Source organism: Marmota flaviventris, chromosome 6, assembly GCF_047511675.1.
Source record: "Marmota flaviventris isolate mMarFla1 chromosome 6, mMarFla1.hap1, whole genome shotgun sequence".
Taxonomy (NCBI): Eukaryota; Metazoa; Chordata; class Mammalia; order Rodentia; family Sciuridae; genus Marmota; species Marmota flaviventris.
The window spans coordinates 86636128-86648387 of record NC_092503.1 but is presented as its reverse complement, the minus strand read 5'-3'; the positions used below and the strand labels follow the sequence as shown (position 1 = coordinate 86648387).

The following is a 12260-nucleotide window of genomic DNA, read 5'->3' as shown; positions in this document are numbered from 1 at the left end:
TACTGTTCAATTTTTTTGATTGTAGGAAATTAATGTGTAAAAGCACAAAGAGAAAAGAAAGCCATGCCATTAAGAAACATGTTACTTCAAAAAGTACTTATCGAATGCCAGCTATGTAACAAACATGGTTCTTGTTCCTCAGAGAGAGTTGCATTAATAAACAAAAAGAACACAGTCACCCTTTTGTGTGGCTTATACACTTAGGCTTTTTAGTCAGTCATATTGTTGAAAGAAATAGACATGTTTTAGCCAACTGATTTTCATCTGGACTAAATAAAATCCTCAAATAATTTGAACATTTAATTCATTCAAAGAATAAATTATAAATTTTATTTGTAAAGAAGGACTCGTACTGTGATATAATATTTATTCAAGAAATTATTAACCACTGTTTTAAATTTTAACATCATGTTACTTAATGTTCATGAGCAATTATCTATGTAAGATTGATAACATTAAAATTTACATCTTATTTGTCAGTAATACATTTGTGTAGAGATGTGGATATGGTTTTAGAAGTGTTCACTTAATATATTAAAAACTCTCCTGCCAGGTGTAGTGGTGCAAGCCTGTAATCCCTGCAGTTCAGGAGGCTGAGGCAGAGCATAACAACTTTAAGGCCAGGTTCAGCAATTTGGCGAGGCCCTAAGTAACTTAGTGAGACCCTGTCTCAAAAAATAAAAAGAGCTGGAGATGTTGTGCCCAGTGGTTAAGTGCCTTTGGGTTCAATCCCCAGAACCAAAAAGAAAAACAACTCCTGAATCTCATCTTAAATTTAACTTTAGACCTTTTCTTACAGATGATGCAAATAGTAAGTAAACAGATTGTCTAAATAGTGTTTATGTTTCATGATCAAAATTAGTCAAATGGAAACTAACAAAGAAAATCTAGGTCACCTCGGGACTTTAGCCTGCACAAGGTCCTGAGTTGATCCCAGCACCACAGAAAAGAATAAATGTGGGAGAACTAACATTTTGTCTTTTGTTTTTTTGGTTTTTGTCATTTTGCTAATAGCTTAATATTTCCTGGAGTACGACTAGGAGCTGACAGTCAGTTCAGTGATTTTCTTGATGGACTGGGACCAGCTCAGCTTGTTGGCCGCCAAACCCTTGCCACCCCTGCAATGGGTAAGAATCATTCTCCTACAGAAAAGCTGATGTGTCATGGTTGACAAATTCGTATAAATTAGTGTAACAGTAATACAAATTAGAAACAATACTTTAGGGTGTTCCTGGTTACAAATGACTATTCTAATTTCTGGTGCACTTTTCTTATTTAAGAAATTAGACAAAATAAATAAAATGAGCCATAAACCTTGAATGACCATAAAACTCTATCAAGACAGATTCTATGGTAGATCCAAACATATGATAAAGGTGCCATTTCACAGCATGCAGAAAAAGAGATGGAATACTCAGAAAAAAAATATGTTGACATAACTGTTTTTGTGAAAAATAATTAAAGAAATTGCCTCCATACTTTAAAACTTATTTAAAAATGTGTAATATTTTAGAATCAATTGTTAAAAAAAAAGGAGGTTAGACAAAGATTATTGGAAAATACTTCATCTTGGAGTAAGCAAGAACTTCCAAAGGATCAAACTGAAGTTGGAGAGTTAAAAAAATTGAAAAGGTGATGTTTATGCTAAACAACAGATATTGGTATTGTGTTCATTCCTTTTGTATGGTGGTCTCAGCACTGCCACAGTGGTTTAGGTAGTCCTAATACAAATTTTAGGTTTATGTACTCAGAGATAATTAATTACCTTTGGTTGCAAGGAGGATACATACATGCCACAAAAGATGGCATTAGACAATTATGGTTTAAGAATTGCTGTTCCTAATAGAAAAGTTGAAACATATGTGTTTATAAATAATTGTGGCCTAGTGTGTATATTTTTTAGGTTTTTGTTTTTCCTCAGTTAAAATATTCAGGTTTCAAAAAAATAAAAATAAAAGGAAAGAAAACATCTATAAGTTGAACATCCCAATATCTATAACAACTTCCAGATAAAACACAAGCAAAGTAAAAATATTGTATAAATTACCTTCAGGCTATATATATAAGATATACTTGAACATAAATGAATTTCATTTATGAAATAATATGATATATGTATATCATACATATGATATACATATGCACACATTTCAAAATCTGAATATATATGAAATCTGAAACACTTCTGGTTCCAAGCATTTTGGATAAAGGTCATTCAACCTATATTAGCATAGTATACTCTAAAGTAAACTTTTAAAAAAAGATGATAAATGGAGAAAATTATATGTAACAACTACAACAAATATTTTCCTGGGTGACATGAGATTCCAGCCCGATAGGATCCATGGAATATTGAACAAACTGGATGAAAATAGATTAACTGAAAGATATACATCATCATGGAATTTTGCAACACTGGCAATTAACAGAAAATCAAGCAAGTTTCCTGAGAGACAACTTAATGCTATACATATCTACCAAAAAATCAGATTCTTATTGGACTCTTCAATAATAACACTGAAAACCAGAAGACTATTACGCAATACCTTCAAAATGCTGAATAACAACTGATTTCCAATCTAGAGCATAAGATCCAGCCAAATAAGTTTGAGGATAGAATAATGCATACTTGAACAAGCAAATTTTCGAGTTATTCTCCTCATATCCAGCACTGATCAGAAAGTTACTAGAGGATTTACTTCAACAAAATGAACTAAGTGAACTTTTTAAATTGTGAGCCAAAAAAGAGGAAGATAGATCCAGTGAATAAATTCCTTTCCTCACAAAAAGGAGATAATTATGGGATACTCAGCATGACAGTGCAGAAAGATCTAAATATAACAGCTTAGGAAGATTTTAATAGAATCTGTACAAACTGTAGCACATCAGGTTTTATAAGGCAAAATCTATAGGATACTTAATGTTTTTGCTTTTATTGAAGACAAACAACAAGGAGAGAATAAGGGTTTGAATTAGTGATAAAAATGTAAGCAAAGGCTTTTATTAAATGACACTTATTAAGTATGGAAAAAAGGAGAAGTAACTGTAGTGTTCTGGTTCATACAGCTATAAATAAGGTTACATAATCATAATTATATAAATGTTAATATTGGTATAACTGGAATGACAGAAATTGTCAGGTATGTGGCATAGGTAGGAAGACAGTTAAAACTGATCAAAATTGGGAGTTAGTAATACTTAAAATTAGTGTTTAAAAACAGTAAAATGCCAAAAAAATTAGATTAAAATATTGAAAATTTTGAGAAGTGACTTTTAGAAGGCCAGAAGTTGAGAGGGAATTGTTGTCTGTTATTTATACTAAAAATAGATCTTATGCAGCTGTTTGGCCATGTATACTCTGTGCATATGATTAATTAAAACCTTTTAAAAGTTTAAATGAAAAAATAAGAGACCTCTAGGAGCTAAAGTCTAAAACAGAATTATGAAGCTAATGAGAAAGTCTGGAACAATGAAGTTAATCAACTGATACGGCAAATAGAATTCACACCTGAGAAGCTGGTCAAGCCAACTAAAAATAACTTAGAAACTTAGTTATAATATAATTTTCAGAGATAAAGTTTCATATGTAATCCACAGGAAAAAAGACAAGAGATTGTTAAACAAAACCAAGTATATAGTTTTAAGAAAATGAATTGGAGAATGAAAACTATAATGATTAATATTTACAACTTGGTTCATGAGCTAAATGATGTACTGAATGTAGTTAAAGACAGAATTAGTGAAATGCAAGGAGGATCATAGAAAAATCACCCCAATTCAGCCTGAATTTGAGAATTTGAGATGTAGGGAGAATAAACTAACAAATTCAACCTTTTGCTAATAGGATCCCAAAGAGAGAATAGAGAAACATTTTAGAAAAAACACAATAATGGCAGTGGAGCCACTCAAGAAAAATATGAAATCTGAGATATTGAAAGAACCTACTGAGGGCTGGGGTTGTGGCTCAGTGGCAGAGCTCTTGCCTAGCATGCATCAGGCACTGGGTTCGATCCTCAACACCACATAAAAATAAACAAATAAAATAAAGGCATACATCTACAACTACAAAAAATAAAAATAAAAAAATAAAGAACCTACTGAGTGCTGAAATGAATATTATTGCAAAACAAAAAAGGATAATGCACTATTGAGATATTTTAGGACCTCGACTCAAGTCGTGAAGAAGAGTCATAAGGAAGATAATAAGATTGCCTCGCCAGGAAACAAAGTAAATCAACAGGTTTTATTTTTCAGCAATGCAAAATAAATAAATTAATAAATAAAAAGCCTTTAAAAGAACTGATTCTCAAAATGCTGAAGAAAAGATCTACCAACTTTTATTCAGGAATAAAGATGAAATAGAGGCATACATATTTACACACAGACTCAAAGTTTACCACTCTTTACTAAAAGATATACTTTAGCAAGAAGAATAAACTAAAAAGAATGAAATATAAGGGGCAATGATGAAAGAAATGAATGAAACTTGGTTCATTAATAAACTGAATTAATAATTATTATGTAACCTAAACAAAACAAGAAAAAGCACCCAGGAAAAAAGCAATATAAAACAAAATAAAATGAGGATGCTGGTCAAAATCTATATAAGAGTTCTAAACATCTTCCTCTTTTTTGGGAATAAGTAGAAACACTAATTTTGGATTTTGGTATAAATGTAAAAATAGGAGTCCATGTGTTAAATATTTAAAAGTCTCTAAAATAAAATAATTAAAATATTTTAATTCTATGCTAGTAAAGGGATGGACAGAATAAATAAATGAATGTGCTTATATGACAAAAGAAGGGAACAAAAATAGGTCAATTAAAAACAATACAAAATAACAAAAAAAAATTTACTTTTAAAATTAATCTCAATACATGAAATAAGTTTTTCTCAAACATTAAGGATCAATGATATTGAAGAAACATCAAGCACAAACACCAGGCACACAAGAAAGGAAAACCAAAATAATTTTAAATGTAGAAACAGCATACAATGGAGAAAAAACTCAAATGATTCCAGATAGTAAAGTTAATATTTAAACTAAAAATACTTACATGTTTCAAAGAGCTTTAAAAAAAAGATGGTGAATGACATTAGAAAATAAAAACCACTAAAAAGAACACAGTGACAATTCTAGATTTGAAAAACATAACTAAGCTTAAGAACTGAATGGTTGAGTTACCAGTAGTTTAGGCAGAGCTGGGGAGAGAATTGAATAACTAGTGAATAAGTCATAAGAAGTTATCCAGAATTTATCACAGATGTAGATGAATGGAAAATATAAATAAGAAGTTAAGAGCTGGGGATAAAAGGTGAGGTTTAATAAATGTGCAATTAAAGTTCCAGAACAAGGGAGGAGAGTATAATGCAGAACACACGATTAAAAATGCAATGATTAAGGCAGTGGCACACACCTGTGATCTCAGTAGCTCAGGAAGCTGAGGCAAGAGGATTGCAAGTTCAAAGCCAGCCTCAACAACTTAATGAGGGCTTAAGCAACTTAGCAAGACCCTGTCTCAAAATAAAAATATAAAAAGGGCTGATTATATTGCTTAGTGGTTAAGTGCCCCTGGGTTTAATCAACAGTACCAAAATAAATAAATAAATAAATGTAATGTAATGACTGAGAAATTTTCCAAACTGAAATAAACATCGGTCATACTTTCCAAAGTCCCTATGAACCTTATGCAAAAATATCCAGCAATATTAAAAATAATAATGTCACAACCAAATAGTATTTTTTTCCACAAACATATAGCTGGTTTAATAATTGATAAATTTGCCAATATCTGATATAACTTGCCACATTAATCTAATTGAAGACTAAAAGTGGCCATCTTCATATATGCAGAAGAAATGTTTGATAAAATTCAATATTCATTTATGATTTTAAAATTTCGAGACTTGGGTTATGGCTCAGGTAGAGTGCTTGCCTAGCACATGTGAGGCACTGGGTTTGATCCTCATCATCACATAAAAATAAATAAAATAAAGATATTGTGTCAATCTACAATTTTAAAAAATTCCAGAAAAAAAATTTCAGTAAACTAGAATAAAATGGAGCTTACTTAGTCTGATAAGAGTTTATATAGACATGTATTTATACATGTGTACACACACCAGATTGGACCAGGGAAAAAAAATATTTCAGTATAAAGACAAATGCTTTTAGAAATACACATCCTCACAAACGATTGTTGGAAGTTAAATATTGATTCAGTCCCAGTTTTGAATTATATGCCAATATTTAATAAAAATGAAAATGTGTATGTGCTATGACCAGTCAGTTCCACTTCTAATTATGTATCCTCAAAACTGTCTTCGAAGCACTTTTTTTTTAGTTGTAAATAGACACAATACTTTTATTTATTTATTTGTTTGTTTGTTTGTTTTTATGTGGTGCTGAGGATCGAACCCAGGGCCTCACACATGCTAGGCAAGTGCTCTACCACTGAGCCACAGGCCCAGTCCCTGCAGCACTTTTTATAATGGCCCCATATAGAGGGGAAAAAAGACCCCCAAAGGGAGATTAGTTAAATAAAATATGGAATAGTCACACAATATATTACCATATAGCTACTGAAAGGAAAGATCTAGATGTCTATACATCAACTTGGATGGATGTCTAAGAAACATTAAGTGAAGAAAGAAAGTTGCTTACACAAGTGTCTAAAATTTGGAAATCTGTCTTGGGATCTATATTTTAAAAAATATAACCCATTAAATAATTTAAGAGGAAATAGAAGATAGAAAAAAACATGGATAGAAGTATAAGCATGGATAGGAGTATAAGTATGAAATATTCTACCCACAAAAAATTAGCAGAGGGGTTGGGGGATAGGTCCAGATGTTTTCACAGATGAATTCTAAAAAAAATGTGAATGCAGGATACATGAAAATTCTGGAACTAGCATTCCAAAGAAATAAAAATGAGGGACCTATCTCCTATTCTTTCTAATTGCTAACCTAATTTCATATCAAACTATAGGGGGCTACATAAGCCTCTGCCTCCCGAATAACCAAAGAAATGTAAATTAATATAAATTTTAAATCATCAGATTTACAAAACTTAGATATATTCCTCATACCAAAATGAGGATGGGAGGGGCTGGGATTGTGGCTCAGTAGTAGAGCGCTTGTCCAGCATGTGTGAGGCACTGGGGTCAATCCACAGCACTGCATATAAATAAATAAAATAAAAGTCCATTGACAACTAAAATATTTTTTAAATGAGCATGGGAAATGGGAAGATAGATATTTCTAGTGATAGCCTTTCTAAAGAAATAATATAGCTTTCTAAAGGATGTTTGCTGATGTACATGGAATTTATGAGTGTCCATAGATACATACACTTAAAATCCAGGAACTTAATGTTCAAGAAATAATTGACCAAGTGTACAAGAATTCTTCTAAAATTGTTCAGCAGAATGCTTTTATAATCATAACAATATAAATAACCCATATTTTCATCAATAGGGGACTGGTTAAATAGGTAAATACACATCCATTCAGTGGCCTATTTGTCAATAAAATGACAATGTATGATGCATAGATGATGATACATAGATGCAAAGACAGAAAAAAGTACTTATGAGATTACTATGATATTCACCAAAATATTAATGATAGTTTTCTATAAATAATGGAAAGACAAATAATTAAATATTTCACCAATAAGCAAATGGATGACAATAGAGGAAAGAGCTCATTAGAGTATAGACTCATGTAAATCCTTCAGTGTTGTAGTTGGTGATTTTTTTTCAACTAATTCATGAAGCTTTTAAAATGGATTAGTACAGAGAAAGATCAAAATTTGATTTGAAAACCAGGAAGGAAAAGTGAGTTAGGGCAGGCCCTCCTAAAATTAATTTCTTTTTAAAGATCATAAAGATAGTTGGAGTTTGTTAGGGGCCTCTGCTTTTTAACTGCTCATAACTGCAAAGAAGCTGAGACATTTTCCTTTGCCTCCACTTGCAGGTGATATACAAATTGGAATGGAGGATAAAAAGGGCCAGTTAGAAGTTGAAGTTATTAGAGCACGAAGCCTGACGCAAAAACCTGGCTCCAAATCGACACCTGGTGAGGGAAAGTTCTGCTCATTAATAAGTACACAGACAACATCAGAGCATGGTCCAGTGAATATCAGGCAGAACCCTGAGACGTTTGCTGCATTTGGATTTTATATGCTTGCTTGTGCATCATCCAACTGATTAAAAAGACAGCTACTCTATGATCTCTGATTGTATAAAAGTGGACCTGAATTTTCTTTGCACGATTATTCTGCTAGAAGATATTAGAAGGAGTATCATCATATTTTTAAAAGTTTAAATACAGTACATTCTTAAGTTGTACCAATTATTTTCTTTCCATATATTTGTAAATAAAAAGAAAAAAGAATTTAGTTCTAATTTTAAAGTGAGCTTTAAAATATAAACCTGAATTGTAATGCCTGCCATAAACCAAGGAAGTCAAAAGTCTTCAAGATAACTTTGTATACATTTGTTTAAAATGAGGAAAATGACAGTAGTGCTAATATGTAGGTGTTTAGAAATAGAATTTGTAGAGCAATGGATATTTCAAGTGATCTAAATAGTTAATGGGAAGTAGTCAATAAGCATCTCTAATTCTTTAATAAGGTATTCTCTAATTTAAAAACAAAAAGTGCATCCAAATACTAATTTCTTTTTGTTAATCTACCTTTGTTTAGCACCATATGTCAAAGTTTATCTTTTGGAAAATGGAGCCTGTATAGCCAAGAAGAAGACAAGAATTGCACGGAAAACCCTTGATCCTTTGTATCAGCAGTCCCTGGTTTTTGATGAAAGTCCACAGGGTAAAGTTCTTCAGGTCAGTAATAATTTGGCCTTTGACATTATAATTTCTATGTTAACCATATAAATACCAAAGGCATGGACAAACATGAAAAGAATAAAATTCAGTAAAGGTAATATTATATTCTTGCATAGAAAAAATAACCACAAGTAGTTAATTTTCAATACAAAAATATATAGTATTAACAATATCTGATGGATTAAGTGGAAAACAAAATTTTTATTTTCTCTCTCCGTTTTCTCCATCCTCTCCTTCTACCTTTGCCCTGTCTTATCCTTCTCCTAGCCTCAACAGATGGATGACGGATGGATGGATACATAGATAGATAGATAGATAGATAGATAGATAGATAGATAGATGGATAATTGAGAATTACTGTGTACCAGACATGAACTAAAAAGAGGAATAATGGAGAATAAAAAGAGAAACATATAGGCACCGTGGTGAACCCAGGATAGATTTGATGGGTGCTCATATACCATTCTCTTTTGAAAGTTTGTAACTACCATGTACAATAAATATTGTTATCATGTTAAAGACTATGTCTGAGGAGCACAGAGATTAATTTGGGAAAGTTACTCAGTAAGTTGCAACAGCAGGATTCACCAACCCTTTGTGTAAAGCAGTCGAATGCATTCAGTAGAGAACCTTGATGGATAACTGAAGAATGTTCATAGAGCCTGGGCGTTACATGTGATGGAAAGCTTACCCAACAGCAGTGGGAGAGCATCCAGATTGCAATACCTATCAATGAGCCAACTACTTATTAACATCCTATCAAATCAAAATTGTTAAGCAAATCCTCAAAAGGTACCACCAGCTCACAGTCATTTTTCAACCTTTCACTTTACTACCAAGTCTATAATATAAAAAAGTGAAGTAACTAATGTTATTATTTTTATATACCGATGGTGCATGCACTCATTGGTAACCTGAGTTAAATTGTTTGCTTTGCCCTCCAAGGTTAAAAATTTTACTTTTTAGAACTATATAGTCATTTACATTGCTTATTAGATAGTACTTATACAAGAAAGATGTTGAATTTACATAATTTTATATTTTTATTTGTTCTTATTAGTTATACATAATAGTAGAATATATTTTGACATATTTTACATATATGGGGTATAACTTCTCATTCTTCTGGTTGTACATGATGTAGATTACATTGGTTGTGTAATCATATATGCACACAGGATAGTAATGTCCAGTTCATTCTACTATCTTTCCTATTCCCATTCCCCCTCCCTTCCCTTCATCCCCCTTTGTCTAATCCAAAGTACTTCTATTCTTCCCTACCCACCCCCTTTATTGTGAGTTAGTATCCACATATCAGAGAAAACATTCATCCTTTGGTTCTTTGGGATTGGCTTATTTTACTTAGCATGATATTCTCCAGTTCCCATCTGTGTACCAGCAAATTTCATTCTTCTTTATGGCTGAGTAGTATTTCATTTTATATATATATATATATATATATATATATATATATATATATATATATAGAGAGAGAGAGAGAGAGAGAGAGAGAGAGAGAGAGAGACCACATTTTCTTATCCATTCATCTGTTGAAGGGTACCTAGGTTGGTTCTATACTTTAGCTACTGTGAATTGAGCTTCTATAAACATTGATGTGACTGTGTCACTGTAGTATGCTAATTTTAATAGATCTTTATTTCTTTAGCACAGCTTATATAGATAACACTTCTCACTGACTAGGATAATAATACTCTCATTCTTTCAAATTTGAAATTATTGCCAAGTGTTTCTAAGCACCATAACCTTAGTAATTCTTCTTATCTATGCTTCCTCCTTGGAGTTGAATGCATTTGCTCTTCTTCACTGACTGGCCCATGTTTACTGAATAGATGTGTTGAACCCATCAACCATGTGAAAGAGAAAAAGTTCAATTATGTTGTATTTCTATGTCTCTACAGGTGATTGTCTGGGGAGACTATGGCAGAATGGACCATAAATGTTTCATGGGTGTGGCTCAAATCTTGTTGGAAGAACTTGATCTCTCCAGCATGGTCATTGGATGGTACAAATTGTTCCCACCTTCATCACTGGTGGACCCCACAGTCACTCCCCTAACCCGCCGGGCTTCCCAATCATCTCTGGAAAGTTCAACTGGGCCTCCCTGCATTCGATCATAGTGAACTCATACCAGAGTCATTCCAATAAAACTCTACCTTTCAAGATACCAGATATTTCATGATCAAAAGCATTGTTGGAGACAGACAATCAACTTGTGTTTTGCTTGTAGTAGTTTTTCAATAATATGTCCCAATTGTTGTTTCAAACATGGCTTCATATGACAGAACAAGGCAATCTATCAAATTACAGTGAGAATCAACATGCTAGTGAGAGTCACTGATGCTTCTAACAAATAGAAAAAGAGGAAACTTCAAGTTCACACACACACACACACACATCACACACATACACACACTTGCACACACACATGCACATACACCAAATTGAACAAACTGGAAACTCTCACTCTGTGAAAAGTTGTATTTTACACATTTCTGCATAGACCACACGCAGTGTTATTTCCCTGGTGTTTAAGAAGGTTTTTTGTTCTTTTGTATGTTTTGGTTATTTGTGTGTTGTTTGTTGGTGTTGGGTTTCTTGAGTTATTGTTTTGATTTTTCTCACTGTATTTGTTATTTCCACTGTTGTTTTTTTTTTGACTATATCCAAACAGGCTTTGTAATGCTAACAGAGACCCTTCCTTTCTTTTTCCAAAAGTATCCAAAAAAAGGGCTGAAGCAGTCTCTGTAGCATCTCCCCAAATTGTTCAAGAGATAGATGAGGTGAGGCCAATTAAGCATTCCATTGACTTTCATTTTATAGTTCTTCAAAGTCTTATGTGTGGAAATCCAAAAGACAAAAAGTTATCTTCCAGAATAAATTATCACAGAATTACTTTTTAAATGAGGAACATATCCGTTTGCATTCCAGAAAATTAATTTGTGTTTTCCATTGTTTTGCATGGAAGACTTTTAAGTCAATCTGCAACTAACGCTGGGGACTAAAACTTACCACATAATTGTACTTTGAAAACCCTCCTTGTAATGCCTTTTTCTTCCTGATATCAAAAGAAAATATGCTCATGTGTACAAAACGTACTTTTGACTTCCCAGAATGGTGACTAGAAATAGACTTGAGCCTAAGACACTGTCAGTTACACCCAGGCTTCTCAACCATGCCTCAGTGTAGACACCTTCATCTGCCCTGGAAAGAGCATGGTATGAGCTGTTCAGTATGCCACTGGAAATTCCAGTTGAAATATTCTGCACTAAACTAATGTTTTTATTGAATTTTAGTTTACATTTCTTTGAGGTCGATGCAAGCACAAAGCTTGATTTTTTTAATGCAAAGTATCTTACTTTTTTGGGAGAAAATAAAACAAAGTCAA

At 32.5% G+C, this 12260-nt stretch overlaps 1 protein-coding gene across 41 annotated transcripts in view; it reads left to right on the top strand.

Moving 5' to 3' along the window:
• Rims1 (regulating synaptic membrane exocytosis 1) overlaps nucleotides 1-10992 on the top strand; it is a 451978-nt gene extending 440986 nt beyond the window's left edge. For all 41 annotated transcript variants that reach the window (XM_071613918.1, XM_027928014.2, XM_027928062.3 and 38 more), the window contains 4 exons: nucleotides 1015-1127; nucleotides 7982-8083; nucleotides 8712-8851; nucleotides 10774-10992. In XM_071613918.1, coding sequence (XP_071470019.1) covers nucleotides 1015-1127; nucleotides 7982-8083; nucleotides 8712-8851; nucleotides 10774-10992 — 574 coding nt within the window. The remainder of the gene's footprint in view (nucleotides 1-1014; nucleotides 1128-7981; nucleotides 8084-8711; nucleotides 8852-10773) is intronic.
• The last annotated feature ends 1268 nt before the right edge of the window (nucleotides 10993-12260 follow it).